Here is a 19,257-nt window from a genome sequence, read left to right on the forward strand (position 1 = left end):
ATTACAATTCGTAATATGAAAATTATATTTATGTATATTATTTATATATTTTTTTATTAATTTTTTATTGTTTTCTAAGTTGAAAAATGTTCAACTTAATTACTACATTACAAATGTACTCTCGGGTATTACGAGAGCTAAGAGAATTAACACGTATCCGTATAAAGTATGTTAAAGTGCTTATATATAGGGCGGCAAAAAATGTGTACGAACCCTGTTGGTATTCGGAAGCGCTCTTATTGCTAGGCATTACATCCTCTTCGCGCCAGATGCGACACAAACGTTTACTTAGTGACTTTAAATCCTGCGTATGCGCCGCAGTACGGGGCGACCGACTTCGTATGAGCGTAGGATTTCATTTATGAGGATAATCGATCGGACGCAGGATTTTCCTCGTTAATCTCGGTTTAAAAGCTGAACAAAGTACGCGTTTTACAGGTCGCGGAAATGGCACTTTGTGCTCGCGGAAACGTTGATGTACTTGGATTATCGTCGGAAAGTTTTTTCGGTCCATTGTTTCGAAAAATCGACGAAATCGATCCAGATAGAATTTTGCTGAAAATACATTCGTTTTTGCGTCCGCGCATTGTTTATTCGAATGTGAGATTCGTCCTGTTGAAAAATTGTAATTCGCATTAAATATAGTCATATTAATTATTCATGTGACTGGATATTCATTCATTTCATGCGATCTCAAATCTGTGGAAATTATAGTATCTGTAGTCACAAAATATTTAAAAAAACTACTGTTTTAGTAACATAATGTGTTAATTTATAATATTTTGAATTTAATTAGGCGGTGAGTTAAAAATATCGCGAATAATTTAACTAAAGAAGAAATGTAAAAAAAATCAATTCCCTTCATTTTTTTAAACAAATTTAATTATTAATTTTTATGCGCATAACTACAATTGTTTTTTTTATCAAGAACGTATATTTTGTATAGTTTCGGATGCTATCTCTCGCCGAACTTTCGTGTATTTTGTTTTCCTTTACTTTAGATCTATTTCTCGCGCGATCGTTCATTTTTCACCTTCTTTTACACGAGCGCGAGCGTGACTTAATTTGTAACGTTCTCGCAAATGTGCGACACAGGTATCCGTTAAAGCGCACCGTTTTACCTTTTTCGCCCTCGTGCCCGCTCCGGTGTCCGGGTCCCGCGAGAGGAAATTGGCCGGAAGCGAACGCGCGCGTAACCGCCGGCATCGAGCTATCATGCCACGGATACAAATCGCGGACGATTCCACGGGAGAACGGAATTCGATGGGCAGAGCAGGGATCGATGAGCGATCCTCCGGCTGGGATCTCTCTGTATGTCTCGTCGAGAGATGGACGGGAAGGCGCTCGTGTTCGTCGAGCGTGAACGAGTGCGTCCCTGGTGACCCGACCGGCTCAAAATTTTTAATTTCCGGCTGGCTGAAGATTCTTCAGGGAGAGACCCTTTGCTAGGGATGCATCGGGACGCAACATCTGACCCGTGCACCAGCCCGGTATTGTGTCGACGATCAAGGTTGACAATGGCCGCGGTTTAAGAAAGAAACGAGATTGGTTGACTGAAAGAGAGAGAAAGACGTCAGTCTGTACCGGTGAGGAAACGACGACGAGAAGAAGAGTGGCGAAAGGAGGATATTTTTCTGATATCTTGCCGCGTGACCCGCTCAAAGCAGGATTTGCGAAATGAAATTTTCGAGAATAAAAGTCGTTTCCTCATCTGCCACAGAGAGACGCACTGATCTCTCTTTCTTCTAGATCTGATTATCCATCTAAGATAATTCCCGATGATCTGACCTCTTTCAAAATGAGAAAGAACGAACCGCAGTAATCTATGCAGAGAATTCTCCGAAATGAAGCGCGTGGTTCCGCCTTTTCAGTTTGATTCGCCATTTATATGGAAAATCAGATATCGAATCGCGGTTAGTTTTGCTGTGGTTTTCGAACCGGAAATGTGATCAAAAGCGAACGTATATCGCTATGAATACTAACTGAGAGGTATGCTTTGCACAGCAATTTCACCGATAACTACGCGGATTAGATGATTGCAACAAGAATTAAGAGATTTGAATAATCAGTCATAAGGGAGGAATAATGTTACGGTGATATATGTTTAACGCGCTCGATCTCTCGATCGTCCTTTATATATCGCACTTGATCGATATCATTCGCCTTTGATGTTAAGCACATATTCCAATTAATATCGCTATAATTTGGAAATTACAAACGACCACGGCCGGAACTCTGCGGCCAGTTCGCCTCTGCGTTGATTTCGCATGTATCGATCATCAGACATGATCGGAAATCACAAGCACGTTGTTAATGCGTTATCGCTCCATCACCAACGAGAAAAAAAACTCGAAACCTCTCCAACGTATCCGTGGAATCCGCGAGCTAACTGCAGGCATCGTGTCTGTTCAACGGGTAATTTCTCTCTATCTCCCTCTCTCTTTTGCTCCGGTATTTGCGTTCTCATTAGGAAATGCCACAAACCGATTCAAACAGTTCCGATCCGCCGCCGCCGTGCAAATCCGCAAAATGGATTAATCACATGCCTCTTTCGACCGTCCTGTAATCGATATCTGCGGACAGTACATATAATCAGAAAATGCTCTTAAAGGCGCGATATTAATCCAGACATTTCCGCGCTAATGATGCCTCGCGTTTGGTAGGTTCATTATAAAGGTCTGCAAAGTTTTGGTTCTCATTAGAAACCGATACTGAAGTCTGAGAAGAGTGGATGATAACTTTTCAATTAGCGTAAAGATTTGTTTGATTGAAGCATGATAAGAATGTATCTTACTGGGAATATAACAATTAACTTTCTTCTTTTTCTTAAAAGTATATAGCTGAAATAAAATCTTTTAATATTAAATAATTCAGTTTTTTTTAATATTGGAGTTTATATAATAAATACTCTTTTTTAAAATAGATAAACCTTCACGAATAAACAAATTTTACTATTAAAATTCTCTTTCTCTTAAATTTTAAAACATATTTCTCGAAATGTCACAGTTTTGCCGAATGCGCGTACCAAAATCGTCGCATATCATATTCTGATAAAATCGCGCGAGGGATGGATATGTAAATATGAAAAACATCAGCAAAAATATTTCAACCGTGTGGCCGATTGTGATACCACGCGCGCGGAGGTTACAACTCATAGGATCGCGACAAAATACGCGTTATTATTATTTGTACAAACGTTCGCAACGCGTTATTGCTAAACTCGCTTTACGAGCGAAAAGTTTGTATCGCCGCTCTCGACGAACTACAGTATCGATCCGTCGACGAGATTCAGTTAAACACATTAATTTCATCGGTTTTGCATATCTGCGATGATTCGCAGATTATTACGTTATCGATAGATTACGCTGATATGTGCGATCAATTTTCGTCTGTTTCGTTCGAAAACTTTAGGGAGTTTGCATTCGTGAGTTGGACAATACTTTTCTTTGCTTCTGGTAATCGATTTGTCCTCGGACAAATATCTTTGATCTTTCAAAAGGATAGTATTTGTTCGCTAAAATATTGAAAAATATGCGCAGTATGACAAAGGTTACGTTTTCCATCTCATACATAATGGATCTGTAATGGTACGTGAAATAATACGTGGTACCAACACAGAGGCAAACTGTGAAACAATAGTAAACTCGTACGTAAACTAGAGGTTTATCGGAATTGCTATCGAACGGAGTTCATAACTTATATACTAAATACGTACCAAGTGGCCGGTTCTAACGGAACTATAATCCGGTAGTGGATTTGGTAGTGTTCTACAGTAGAACTCTTGTTTGAGACTGTCTCGAGTTATTCTTTTTCAGGGTAAATGATGACTGATATATCATATTTTACCCATCGTATTTTACATTTATTATATTTTATTTATTAACATTGATAAGTCGGGTATAGATCAATAATTTATTATATACATCCGATTAATTTTCTTCGAATAAAAAAAAATTTTCTCATTATTTATTAAAATATTTATGGAAATTTTTAAAATTTTTATGGAGAGATTTAGATAATAGATCAAGAGACAAAAGAGAAATCTTACATATTATTCGAAAAGAAGTGTTTCAAAGTATTAAGATATTTTATCTTAATCATCAGACAATTTATGATATTTAGAGATGATAACTCTATCGATCTACTCTAAGGGTGTGAGATAGATTTTTTTAGAGCACCTCAAAAAATTTTCAGAAGTTTATTTGACCATTACATCAATCACTACATTCGTTTTGATTTCTAAAAATGATACACGGACGCGGTCCACATTTTAATCATTAATTCTTTTAATCATTAAGTCGCGATGTCCAATTCTGCGACAAGCGTAGCGTAAAGTTGTATTTCGAAAACGCAGAGAGGGAAAGAGAGAGTGAGAGAGAGAGTGGCGTGACGCTAATGGCGACGTTGTTGCTGTTGTTGTTTATTGTAGAAGTTTGGGCCGGTTTTGTGCTGCAAGTCGACCTTACTCAGATTGGGATTGTACCGGCAAATTGTTCCCCCGAGTTGAATTATAACGTTCTGCCCGTTCGTGGCAATTCCATTTGCCCGCTTTATTACGTTAACTAGCACGACAACGACTACGACGACGACGACGACGATGAAGACGAACACGAGGATGAGACCGATGACGGCGATGCCAGTGTCGACGACAGCGAGCCGCCGTCGGCACAATAGATCAAAGGGCTTTATCGAGTGAATATCTGCGTTTACCGTAATGCGGTTTGCCCCAAATCGATAACAACTATACGAGGATCTATCGTGAAATAGCGCGACGAGCACGAATGAATTTGCACGAAATTCGGTCGGAATCTCGTCAGTCCTCGGAATGCAGCGAGTTAGATGTTTATCGGCGTGTAAAGGAAGGATAAGGGGTTGGGAGCCCGGTAACATCTCGTTTTATAGGGGCGACGTGTCGTGGATAACGAATGCGCTCTGCGATGGATCAATTTTGTGGTTTACGATTGCGTTCTTACAGTGATAGAGTTTTCCTAAACGAAGGACAGGATGAAAAGCCAATAATCGTTAAATATATATATATATATATATATATATATATTGACGATGACATTAGTCGATCGATTAAGCAAAAATTATAAGCTATTTATTTCATTGATACCTAGCTCGTATTTTGGAATAGCGCGAATATAATTCAGCGAATATAATTTAATTGAACTGGCAGTTTGGCAGTTTGGCGAGGAAGAATTTGCTCAATGATGAATGTAATAATGGATATTGATATCCGTCAATATCCGTATTATGACAATTCGTAAGCGCATTAATTTGTATCGATTAACTCATAGTAACATATTTGATTATTGCTTTTGTGTAAGATGTTTCGTTACATTACTATGCAAAATATTTGCGAATAAATTTCGCACATTCGCCACATTCAATAGTAATTTTGTCTAAAGGCCAAGTTTATTTATAACGCCAACTAATTCAACGCGAACCACATGGCGGGTTGCCGATGTTATCGAGAGATCGATGGCCGCAATGAATTTTGATAGCTCCCTACGGAATCACATTGACTATCAGGATTTAATACATTTCTCGTTTCCTGTTGGAATAGAACGGAAAAGCGGCAATATATTGAGCAAATAGAAAACGTCGTATATTTTCAAGCTTTTGTAATTAATCAAGGGCTCGTTTTAATAATATGCATATCGAAAATTATGTATTCGAGAAAGCGGGAATTATTTACATTTAAACAATTCTGTATAGATAACCATAAATCTATTAATATAAGAGAGATTAATCGTTGTTTATACAGATGTAATGAACTTATCAATAATACATAAATTTTTGTAACGAACATACGCGAAGAAAAAATTATATAAAATCTTAAAATAATATAGTCTTGATAGTATAACATATATATTTGCATTTGTATTTACAAAATTTGTACTAATTGCAAAATTTAATTTAAACTCACTTTTATGATTTATAATAGAAACGACCAAGTAATAGATTATTCATATAACAATGTTTAGAGAGAATTTATCACTAACAATGGAAACCGACAAAATTTTCTGGAATTATAAACTTGGAATATTTAAAATATTATATTATAAAAAAAACTCGTGCAATTCTGATTCAACAATATGTCGCGATCGAGTAAAAGTAAACTCTCGTAAATCTAAATAGTTTTGATTCAGCAGCATAAACGTTACATCATTTTATCAAATGGGTTGTCACATGTGAAACGTATATTAGTTTACATTCATAAATTCATATACCTTCAGACATTTCGCGAAAACTTAGTTTTCTGTCACATATAAATGCAGAATACAGCTGAAACCATATTGCAGATTTCCATAAAGATTTACCAGTATTCATGAAAGTCTATCTCTCAATGAATTTCAGTAGATTTTGGCAGTAAAATATAACATTTTCATATATGCAGAAACAATATTGTCTCATAAATTATCTCAATGCTCAACGTTTTAGTTTAGTTCTGTTTCGCGTATCTGTATATTATTTTTCGTATAAAGACTATATCACAACTCAGAAAAGTAATTTTTTTCAAACGTTATTCCGTTCACATGCTCGCTTTATTTTCGTTTCGTTTCAAATTCCTTTTACGATAACGAACTGCTCGAATCCACGTCGAATCATCTCTGTTATTCGTTAAATAAAATCCACGTTTATCGCCAAATCCGACGTAGAGCTCGAAATGTCTTCCTAATGACTTCCGCGCGTGTTCAGACGTTCTCTAAACGCGTTCGACAACGCGGACGGTTTAATTCCGACATTGCCGAACAACGCGAAAACCTTTTGTAACTCCGATTTATCCTCAAAATCCTCGAGCTATATCAATGACACGGTTGCATAGCGTTTCTACATTTTCCTCGACGCGCTTTGTTCGTCGAATTGTGCGTCTCACCGTTTTAATTATCCTTAATCTCCGGCTGTATATGTATGCTAAATTAGGCGATCTCGTGACGACGTAATCAGAAGTTTTGCCGGCGTTTTATGTCTCGCAACGCTTGCGGGATTCAATTCCTGTATGTGTTGTATGTTTTGTTCCTTTTTCCGAGCTTACGTAAATGGCGACGAACTCGAATTTATATCGCGCTCTCGCATTCGCACAATAAAATTTTCCGCAAACTTTGACAGACGCACCATTGTATGTGCGCGTCTCTCATTGTGCAAACGAAAAAAGAGCGCAGCGCCGTCTCTCCGTTGCAATATTGATTTCCTATTATTATTATAAAATTTCGTTAATATTTTTTTTCTTTTTTTGAAAATTGTATTGTCACGGTTTTTTCCACGAGAAAGAAAAAATAAAAAATACTTAATAAATATTTTATATTCATTTATAATTAAAATTATAAACATTAATTAAAATTAATTAATATTCTCGTGTACGCGTTTTCCTATAATATATGAAATATTTTTGCAGATTGGATTATCCGTTTCTTTATTGTTCTCCTTTACGAGAATGAAAACATATTCACTTTTCGTCGAGTACGTAGTCGTATTCAGAAAGTATAACTATCGTGCTTAAACGACTTTTATTACTCGGCAAACAATTGTATTGTCGTCACGAGTAACTTTATCAATAAAATCTTAGTGCCAGGGCGTTGTTCATGATTTATTTACTTGAGGCTACAGCGGGATTTTATTGAGTGAATGCGAGGTACGTGACGTTTCTTCGGCAGATTTTTATAGCCGTCCCAGGGAAATTCCTCGGTGATTTTTTTACATCAGCCTGGCACGTCGTAAAGAACGCTCGCTTGCAGGGCAACGTTCGTTCGCGAACAGGACGACAGTAGCACCACTTACTGAACATTCAATTGAAATGCGATCGCACGAACGAAAAGTATATCTCTTCCCGCGAGTAGAAGCTACCCTGTTTCTAGCAGGCCGACGACGAGCGAAAATAAATGTTCCGCCAAATTCGCTTTCGTGCCCGTAAGATTCCATTACTGACATAGAGCCGACGTATATCCTATTAATCACACGAAGCTCGTTTTTTCTCAATTACATGACGATAAATTGCCGGTGTCTATATATATATATGAACAGTGATTAATTAAAATTAATAATTTTCAAACGCGATGTAATAATAAATCTTTACGAGGATGGTGTGTGATAAAATAAAAATTTTTAGAAAAAATATATATAAAACTTGAAAGATGAAATATAGTGTTCACATTATGCGATTGCAGATGGTGGATAAAATATTCTCACAAAAAACTCGGATAACCTTTCAATATTAATATTTGTATTAAAATAGCATTTCATCTTCAATTGCTAATTCTAATTTAAGTCTCACAATTAAGACAGGCCAATTTATTATATGGAAATACATCTGGTCTATTAAATCGAAATATAAAAAGCCAATATCTGCGAAAAGCATTAAGCCACTATTCCAAATTAATTTTCTCCCCGCGACTGCGTCGTGCGAATAAATTTCTCGAGCAAACATCAGTCCGCTACAACTCAGAGTAAGAGAAGTTTATTCCCGCTATTCCGTCGGAGCGATGAGGACGATTTCTTTCGGTAACCCCGTACCGCCGCCATTCATCGCGCGAAATATCCTTACGCCCTTATCTCCCTGGGAGTAGCGCAATACCATTCGGCGTGAGTGTGTGCCTGTGCACAGACGCGTCCGGTGCGCCTGTACTCGCGCTCAAATCGCAAAAGTACGCGGAATTTCGCGAAGCTCTCATCGACGTTACAATAACCGCAATATATCCGGACGCGAGGCTGTTTCTTTGCGATACGAGAGAACGACGACGCCGGGACCTCCGGAGAGGAGAAAGGTTAGGGAATTGTTGGATGCGACCTAGTAAGTGGATGCCGCCATCGCTGGTGGTGCAACAATGGCGAAATATAAATCTAAATCCCGACCGCCATCCTTCCTGCTCTCTACGACACCTTTATCTTCCTCTTTCGTCTATTCCCGCGAACCTCCGACCGGCGACGATGCTCTCTCTCTCTTATGGTAGTCTACGTGCACGGTCTTTATTCTCGCCCGAGAATTTCCCTCCCGCTATTCAGAACTCCTCCTGGCCTCTCTTTCGCACTTTCTACCTCTTTATATCGTTCTCTCGTGCTATGCCGCCGTCTTCCGCTTTAATTCGCCCCCTACGCAGGGGTTTCTTTATTTCTCGGACCACTTTGGATTTTATTCGCGTACGAGTCGTTCCAACAAGATAGATAATAGACGACACCTCGAACAGGAAGTAAAATAAGAGAGAATATATTGCAAATGTTACTTATCTTTTTTTCCACGTTCTCTGTATGAAACATACTTCTTTACTACCGTCTTTTTTATATTTATAAAGATTTTATATGAAATAAAAACATAAAATATATTTCCATACATTTTTTTTTTTGCACATTTATATAATAAATTGAATCGCGTGTAATAAAAAGATTAAAAAGATTCATCTCTCAAATTTTAATATTATAATAAAATGAGAGTTTGGCGACGGTCTCTCTTGTTTTCGTCAATGTTATATTTATGTCATATTACTTATACTGTAAGATGTGATTTGTACGTGCATGGACTCGTGAGACCATCATCTCAGAACATTATCTACGCAAGATCGTCTCCTAATTCTTCTCTTTTGACTTATCCTCCATATCTGTCCTATTCCTTGCATCGCTCTAACCTCTTTTGCTTCAGTTTCTTTCTCCCAGCGGTACATATCACGAATACACATTCTTCTTGAGAATTTCCTCCGTATATATATTCAGCCTTTCGCGCTCCCACGCCTTCCAGTGATTTCCCACTGGTCTTTCATTTTATTTCATGCTTCCGGCACTTTCGTCCAGTGGTATTTACTTACTATTAACAAAACACGCGGGCATTATACCTTATCGTTCCCTTCAATATTTATCCTTCATTCATTTTGGTCGACTTATCGCGCTCCATGTCCGTCGTATCCCTCGGAAATTTTGTCCGCTGCAAATTTCATTATATATTTGCATACTTTTCTTCTCATCTTCTCCATTAAGGTATCTTCCTGATCTGGTTTTTATGCTCTTGCGTTCTTTTTTTTTTTGTCTGAAATTATTCTAATGTTCAATCTACTTCTCTTTGTCTTAACCGACTTTATTCTCTGACGAAGGATCTCTTATTCCCTTTTGCACTTATCAAGGATCGTTCTCGATTCATTCACATCCCTTGATCTTGTCGTCTCTCGAGCTCCTATTTTTCTATTTTTCTCACTCTCGAGCCATCTCTTCTCTACCTTATTGTCCTACTCGACTCCTTTAGAAGCCGGTTTGTACACCAGCGCTTTCCGTCACCGTTTGCACCGCTTTTTCCGTATTTTTCCAATTTGCCTGAAATCGTTTTCTTTCTTGGCCGTGATCGGCTTTACCATCGGTTTCCTTTTTTCGGTCGCTTTTCTTTTCGGTCGCGCACGGTTTACTTCGTCGCGTCGTCGCTCGAAAATGCTCGTCTGTTTTAATTTTCTCGGGACTCTTTTGTTTCCTGTATTTACCTGCCTTACCCCAACCCGCAAGCATACTCCATTTCTGCTCTCTCGTACTTTTTTTTTTTTAATTTCTGTTTTTCGATTTGCGTTTTTCTTAGAGGAAAGTCCTCGTCTTTTTCTTCTCTTTCACCACGAGGATATGTTACATTCTCCGCTCGCTCTTTCCAATCACTTTATTCTTGATCCACTTATCTTAAGCATCTATTCTGTTTTTTTTCTATCCCTACTTTATTTTCACATCATCGTTCCTCTCTTCTCTCATTCATCGTCTGATGTTTCTCTTGGTGCCAGCGACATCAAGGATTTACATATATTTCTTTCCTCTTCGCCGCTCTGCCTTACTAGTCCCTTTACCTTACTCTATCTCGACAAGGACTACCTGTCTGTTCCCAACAAATATGTACTCTCCTTACTTGCATTTATGATGAATCGTTTTACGTACTTTTCTTGCCACTGTTATGCATCATCGTATGAATCTTGTATCACGGCATGAATGTCCATTAGCACTTTATGTCATGGGGATGCAATATCTCTCAGATAAATATATAAGATAGCATCTACAAATATATTTTTGACGTTTCTTTAATTTGATTTTATGTCCTATTATTTTTATCTATATGATTTTTCACAAATTTATTCTTTATTATTATATGCATGCTATATAAATTTTGGATAAATAATTATATTTCTAAAATTATATTATTATAATTACTAGTATGTCTATGGCATCAATTTTGAGACGTGACTTCTTGTCTGATTTTAATTATAATTACAAAAATCCGCCGTGATTGACGCAAATTAACATTAAAGCATTAATTCGATACGTAATTAATACTTTATTATACTCTCGTTTTAATTACAAAAGTCCAATTCGTATAATTGACACAAATGAACATTAAAGCAATAATTCGATACGTAATTAATACTTTATTATTACGCTTATTTTAAAAACCTGTTTTGAAATCTATAAACTCGATATCTTCATATTAACTATTATATATCGATACCTGACAGAATCTTGTGTGCGCGCGTATCGGTATTTATTATCACGTTTAAAATAAATATACAAGAAATAAGAGAGCGATATTAAAAACATGTGAGTGTAAATATTTTAGCATTTTTGTATATAAAACATTAGTTATATAAAACGCGTGTATTTTTTTTTTCTGTGCAGAAATCGTTTGGAAAGCAACACTGAACACTGGAATGCTTTGCTGCTATCATTGCGCGAACTCATTGAATGGGTGATAAGGAAAGATACAGAGCTCACCGGCTTGGGACCCGTTTGCGGCGATGTGGCTGCGCTACAAAAACAGCAAGTAAGTTGCCAAATGTTGTTTCACGCATAGATTACTTGGGTTCCGTTTCGTCGAACTTCAGTTAGTCTATATAAAGCTATAGAAATTTTGCAAAGTTTACCTTTCCTCGGCGTATTCGTTATCTTCGAAAGACGGGCATATCCCATTTAGCATCTTTAGTTCACGGCCACAGCATCAATCTCAAACTTTAGGATTCAAGTCAAGTTATCTGAATATGACTTATGTACCTAAAATCGATTTCGCGTAGTCGTCCTCCGAGAAGCTTGCGAGTTTCCGCCTCGGAAACTGTATAGCCGAATTGAATGTAATTAAGCATAAGCTCATGTGTTATCAGGCGAGTGTTCAACTGTCTATTTGAGACACGGCAGCTCATCCAGAATGAATGTTTACGTATTCTCACCACGTATGAATGTCAAGCTTCACGGAAACGCACGTTTCAATTACTACATATTGTCACGTCAATTGTTCGCTAAATGCTTTGGAGTTGAATTCATTGCCGATTTTACTTATAATTGAATTAATTTCCGGTTTATTTAATAGAAATATATATCGTCTATTTATTTTAAAGAAATCTTAGAAAGTATATGTTAGCGCTCTATTCAGAACAAAATTAATCCCATTAATGTGATAGCATATTCTGTTAAATAATTCGTATTATTCTCTCGAATTATTAACCATTAATTTTCCTTTAAAAATTGAATTCGTCTAGAATTGGACATATCCGCAGAAACACGTCGATAGTAACCGCGTTAATTTATACCCGAGTATCCCTCGCGCGATAGTGTACAAAGGTATACTGGTAGTTCGGATTAATCTGGATTAGAACGCGCGTGTCGCCGGCGTGTAGAGAAGCGTCTGTATTATATACACAGGTAGGGTCCGAGTGTACGTAGGTGATAAGCCGCATGTCCCTCGACCAGATCCTCGATGTCATCGTGCGGCTAGATCTGCGTATGTATTTGTCACTCGCGTCGTAGAATACAGGAAATTGCTATCGATTATCCTTGGTTGCTCAAGCAAAAGCGTAAAGTGCTCAACCGATCGCAAACCTATCCAATTGACTTCACGCATGTATCCCGTAAATACGATTGCTTTGAGATTCAACATGTAAATGATGTTAATTTATCGTGGTTATCACACGAAGAAAATATACATATATTTTTTCATTTATCAATTTAAACGGAAAAGATAGAAAATCTTAATAACTCAGATATTTATTTCTTTCATTATCTTATATACAATTATAATTAAATTTTGCAGAAGAATATTACCGAAATTTTTTACTTAAGAACTTTTTTTGACAGTTATATATAATAACGAGATACATAAAAATAATATATAAATTATATATAAATCATAATATATATGCGTCTAATTTAATATCAGAAAATAAAACGACAGATATGATTCCGCCTGACAACATATTATATTTTCATGAAAATATTATAAATATCAAAGAATTTATTTTTTTGCACAATATTTCACTGCACTGCAAAAAATTGAAGTATTTCGTTGTAGAAGATCGATTTACAGATTTGCGAAAATGCAATCGCGTTGCTCAGGGTTTGCACTGCAGAGAAAGCAGCCGTTCCTACGTTCCTGCGTTCTCTGCATTCCTTCAGGTACAGAATCCAACTCTCGCACTGCAACATCCCGACCACAGTGTTCTAGCAATTGTTTCCTAACGTAATTGTTTATCCAGACTTCTCTCCGTGGATCCAATTAAGATCATTTCCCCGACACCTCAAACGTTTAATCTTCACACAGTTCAACTACTTTTTTTCAAATTCATTAGCGAAATAACGTGGCGATTTAAATGAACGGCGTTCCTGTAATTATCGTCGACGAGATTGTCGCGAGATTATCGCCGCGGTTTGAAATTTGATGCGTCATCGTTGCGTTTCATCGGGAAAATGCGGTTAATGCGAATCGATCATACGCAGATTTAATTTAAATGACTTGCCGGTAATTAATAAATCCTGCCTTCATGCATATGTATCGATTTTAAATAATTTTGCGAATATTCTAAACACGTATATCCCCGTGCGAAATTCTGGGGCGATTCATCTCGAGCGATTTTAATTATGCGTTGTTGATTTCATTAACGTTTGACGGCGGAGACAAGGCATCTTTCGGACGGTTAAGCTACAGTCGCTCGCAATATTGTTATAGACCGCACTAGCCTTTTATTTACCTCTCTCTATGTTTTCTGTAATTAAGTCTGCCTTAATTGGATTTAATGAATATATGTATAATAATAATGGCAGTGAGAACTGAAAAGTAAACTGTGTATCGCGATTAATGTTTAAGAAGCTATTGAGAAGAATTATTCCAAAAATTATTTCATATCACTGGCGGATCCCGGGTTAAAACCCCCCTCTTGCAAATTAAAAGAAACAGTTTTGCTGAATTTGTTTAAAAAATATAAATAAAGAAAAACAAACATTAAAGAGCTATCGATGTCAGGATCCGCTAGTGTATATATATAAGTATAAGATACACTGTAAATTATACTCATTACGCATTGAAGGAGTTAAGTATAGATTAAGTCAGACATAGGACGAAATGATGAGATAATTTCATTGCACGAAAATAATTAGATGAAATTCTTTATATCTATATAATATATATTATATAGATACAAAGAATTTCGCCTAATTATTTTCGTACAACAAAATTATCTCATCATTTCGTCCTATGTCTGACTTAATCTATACTTAACTCCTTGAATGCGTAATGAGTATAATTTACAGTGTATCTTATACATACATATTGTATATATTTTATAGATGTAAAGAATTTCGCCTAATTATTTTCATGCAACGAAATTATTTCATCATTTCGTCCTATGTCTGACTTAATCTACACTTAACTCCTTGAATGCGTAATGAGTATAATTTACAGTGTATCTTATACATACATATTGTATATATTATATAGATGTAAAGAATTTCGCCTAATTATTTTCATGCAACGAAATTATTTCATCATTTCGTCCTATGTCTGACTTAATCTATACTTAACTCCTTGAATGCGTAATGAGTATAATTTACAGTGTATTTTATATTTTTATATATATATATTTTATATATATATAAGTATAAGATACATTGTAAATTATACTTATTACGCATTCAAGGAGTTAAGTATAGATTAAGTCAGACATAGGACGAAATGATGAGATAATTTCATTGCACGAAAATAATTAGATGAAATTCTTTATATCTATATAATATATATTATATAGATACAAAGAATTTCGCCTAATTATTTTCGTACAACAAAATTATCTCATCATTTCGTCCTATGTCTGACTTAATCTATACTTAACTCCTTGAATGCGTAATGAGTATAATTTACAGTGTATCTTATACATACATATTGTATATATTATATAGATGTAAAGAATTTCGCCTAATTATTTTCGTGCAACAAAATTATTTCATCATTTCGTCCTATGTCTGACTTAATCTACACTTAACTCCTTGAATGCGTAATGAGTATAATTTACAGTGTATTTTATATTTTTATATATATATATTTTATATATATATTTTATATATATATAAGTATAAGATACACTGTAAATTATACTCATTACGCATTCAAGGAGTTAAGTATAGATTAAGTCAGACATACGACGAAATGATGAAATAATTTCGTTGCATGAAAATAATTAGGCGAAATTCTTTACATCTATATAATATATACAATATGTATGTATAAGATACACTGTAAATTATACTCATTACGCATTCAAGGAGTTAAGTGTAGATTAAGTCAGACATAGGACGAAATGATGAAATAATTTCGTTGCACGAAAATAATTAGGCGAAATTCTTTACATCTATATAATATATACAATATGTATGTATAAGATACACTGTAAATTATACTCATTACGCATTCAAGGAGTTAAGTATAGATTAAGTCAGACATAGGACGAAATGATGAGATAATTTCGTTGCATGAAAATAATTAGGCGAAAAATTCTTTATATCTATATAATATATATATATATATATATATATATACTGGCGGATCCTGGGGGGGGTTAACCCCCCCCCTTGCAAATTAAAAGAAACAGTTTTGCTGAATTTGTTTAAAAAATATAAATAAAGAAAAACAAACATTAAAAGAGCTATCGACGTCGTTGATCCTGCTATAAAAGCTAATCATGAAACCAAAAATATTAAATAAAATAATTTTGCAACCCCCCCCCCCTTATCGACGTCAGAATCCGCTAGTGTTTCATATTATAAAAGCAGAAATTGAGTAGTACAATTAATCATTTCATTTGCAAGATCAATCTCTAAACATTAGAAACGATATTACGTCAGGGCAACTTTATAAGGGAATTCTAAGGGTAATTTAATTACGGGTAACTAATGAACCAGAGAGAGAGAGAGAGAGAGAGAGAGAGAGAGAGAGAGAGAGAGGAGTAAATGCGATATATTTTGTTGTGCAACATTGACACAATAATAACGTAACGCTTATGCGACGCTGTTCATAACAAATATAATTTTAGCATCATTTCTATCGTTAATAATTATTCTATCATTTAAACAATAAACATTTTTTGAAATAAACTACTTAAAATTTTTCGACGCATATTTTTATAAGAATCCAACGAACTGTTGCTGCGTAAATTGAGTCTTACAATGTTGCATATGCGATATCTCTTGAGGTATATACCTAAATATTTGCAAAACTTTCGCATTAAAGTGATTCGCAATGCAAAATAGCAAAAGCGGTCGCATTCGATCGGACTCGAAAACTGCCGCATTGAACCGGCGCTCATCTCGATAGTATCGAACTCGAAACGAGGGTGGCGCGTAATTAAAAGAGCGTTTATTGCGTCCACGCAATCGGAATGAAAACCGGTCGCAGTTAGCAATGACAATGTAACGAGCGCGCATCGACGGAGGTCGTTTCTCTCTCTTAATGCGAGCCATCCTCGAAAAATTCTATTCGATCGCGAAAAGGGAGGGATCGATATTTTCCGACTGTCGCGTGAACTCGCGCGTCTGTAAACGGGCGTCGTTACATCCGCGCTTGTATTTTACACGTCTTTTACGCCGAATACGTTCGTAAATCAAAACCGCCGCGACATGTGCATGACCTACAGCAGCGGCGATACCTCGATCGGGGAACATATACATATATCGATTCGCAGCACGTTGCGATGGAATTTGATTTGGGCGTCGAAAAGGGCCTCGTTCGCTCGCCGAGAGCATGTGTATCTTTTAATGGGCGTTCGCTCTCGTTTTTCGTCAAGCTCGGTCTTTACCTGGTGCAGCAACGAACGATTGATATTTTTGTTTTACCTTTGCCGCGTCGGGAATTTTCGCTTTCCATGCGCGAGAAGAGGTCGGTCGCGGTCGGATATTTTTCGAAAGTGCACTTTAGTCGAGTATTAACTCTCGGAATTTATGCCGGTGTGTTTCTTACGGCTTGAGAGAGCCCGAATCTCTCGCCGTCTTATCCTGTTTAGAGAGGAGGTCTGTCGACGCTCGTAGCTCATAAAACATTTAATATTTGACGGACAATAGCATCGGTATAGGATTTGTCTACGTGGATGAATTATAAATAAAAAAATATATATCTTCATTGAGGAGAAATCTATTTGAAGAATGATTATAACTCTCGTTACTCTTTTAAACTTGCTAATCAGTCATCATTTGTTTAATTTCTTTTCGTTTGGTTGCATTACGCATATAAAACAGGAAACGAAGGATTATATTTTTTTTCTCCATAACATTATATAATACATTTATGTTAAAATAATTTTAATATTACAAATATGCATATAAAATATGAATCATAGAAAACAGCACGTTTTATTCCATAATAAAATTGGAATTAAAGTGTTTATCGTGTAAATATTTCCCTTTTTTATCGTCTTTTGCATTTGAGCATAGTAAATATGAGACAAAGGACAAATTTTTTTTCTCCGTGGAGTTTTGTAATAAAATTTTGTAATAAAGTTTTGAAATAATTTATCTTTTCTCGGTGTGATAACTGAACGGAATTACCAGTTAAATGCTGAAGATTCTTAGAGTTCAGATGCGCATACATTATCGCGATATACATCAGTACATTATTGTCGTATGCATCTTGTAATTAACCTCTCGTAACGTGATAACCGCATTGATAAGAGAACTAGTCATCTTGCTGCAAGCAATTAGAAAATGTTCAACTAATTGTTCTAATTTCTTCGTTCTAATTTCTTTATTAACATCTTGACTCGCAGCTAATAATAAACATGCGTCCTGCGTAAATTTTCATGCAATTTACAATAAGAACATAAATATTTATGACCAATCATAATTCGTTTAGTAGCGCTACACAAAATTTTTAATTTTTTGAACAAGAATAATAACTCGTTTATATAAAAAAAAAAAAAACGATTTACACGTAAACTAGTGATATATTTTTCTATAATAAGATCTATAGTAAGAAAGGCCTTGGAAGAGAAATCTGTACAATGAGAATTACGAGAGAGCAAAAAAAATAAAGAATAAACGCTATGAGATTTCTATCACTCATCGTGCGCTGCGCCATCACTCTTCGAAATGGGAACCGAGGAAAGAAAATAAGAAAGATATAAGAATGATTAATGGCCAGTATATCATGAAATCTGTGTTCTGCAGAACACCAATTTAACCAATTTATTTAATAGTATATTTTTCTTCTGGCAGATTATATCTCTTCTTCACAAAACTCATTTCGCAAACTCTCAATTACTATTAAACAAGTGGCGATAAATAGCTAACGATTAATTAATAGCTTAAATCACAATGTGAATAGTTTTATATGTTACATTTATAAACGCAAATTTTTTAAAATGATATTAGAAAGAAATTACGTAACATATATCTTTATTTGTTGTGAGGCTATATTTCATATATAAATAATATAATATAACGTTATTAGTGAGGCTATATTTCATATAATGTTATATTATTTTTCTAAATGGTTTGCAAAATAGATAGATCTCCCAAAGAAATTTACGTGATTTTATTCTTAAAAAAAAACAACTTTTTTTATCAGCGATTGATGCAATTCTCACCGCAGTTTGTGTTAAAACTCTAAAAAAATCGTACAAAATAATATCGATGAGACAAGATTGAAAAACAGAATGTTCAATCATTTAATTTATTTCGGATATGCATACTAACTTAAAAAAATACAAATACCATGTGAAGTTAATTACAGTACAGTTGATTATGTTTGTAAAGCGAAAACAATCTCTTTAAGAAACTCGAGCAACATCAACAGTTAAAAACAGTCTACTCCGCATTCATTTCGCTTGCGATGAATTTTCTTCTCGTAACGATGTAAAAAAACGGAAACTAGATGAACATGTCGTCGGGGCATCTTTCGACGCGCGGAAAGAAACTCACGACGTTTTGCCCGCAGCAAATCCTTAACTCCACGAACGACGAGAAATAATCTCGTTAACTAGCAAGCATGCAATACCG

General features: G+C 35.6%; 1 protein-coding gene across 9 annotated transcripts in view; it reads left to right on the top strand.

Annotated features, from left to right (window-relative positions):
* The window catches only part of LOC145942533 (dystrophin, isoforms A/C/F/G/H), a 429,734-nt gene that overhangs the window by 339,146 nt on the left and 71,331 nt on the right, over nucleotides 1-19,257 (top strand). For all 9 annotated transcript variants that reach the window (XM_083049357.1, XM_083049358.1, XM_083049354.1 and 6 more), the window contains one exon: nucleotides 11,629-11,773. In XM_083049357.1, coding sequence (XP_082905483.1) covers nucleotides 11,629-11,773 — 145 coding nt within the window. The remainder of the gene's footprint in view (nucleotides 1-11,628; nucleotides 11,774-19,257) is intronic.

The sequence above is a fragment of the Prenolepis imparis genome, unplaced genomic scaffold (genome assembly GCF_030444845.1).
Source record: "Prenolepis imparis isolate NDT839.2.m4 unplaced genomic scaffold, iyPreImpa1.0 SCAF_11, whole genome shotgun sequence".
NCBI classification, from domain to species: Eukaryota; Metazoa; Arthropoda; class Insecta; order Hymenoptera; family Formicidae; genus Prenolepis; species Prenolepis imparis.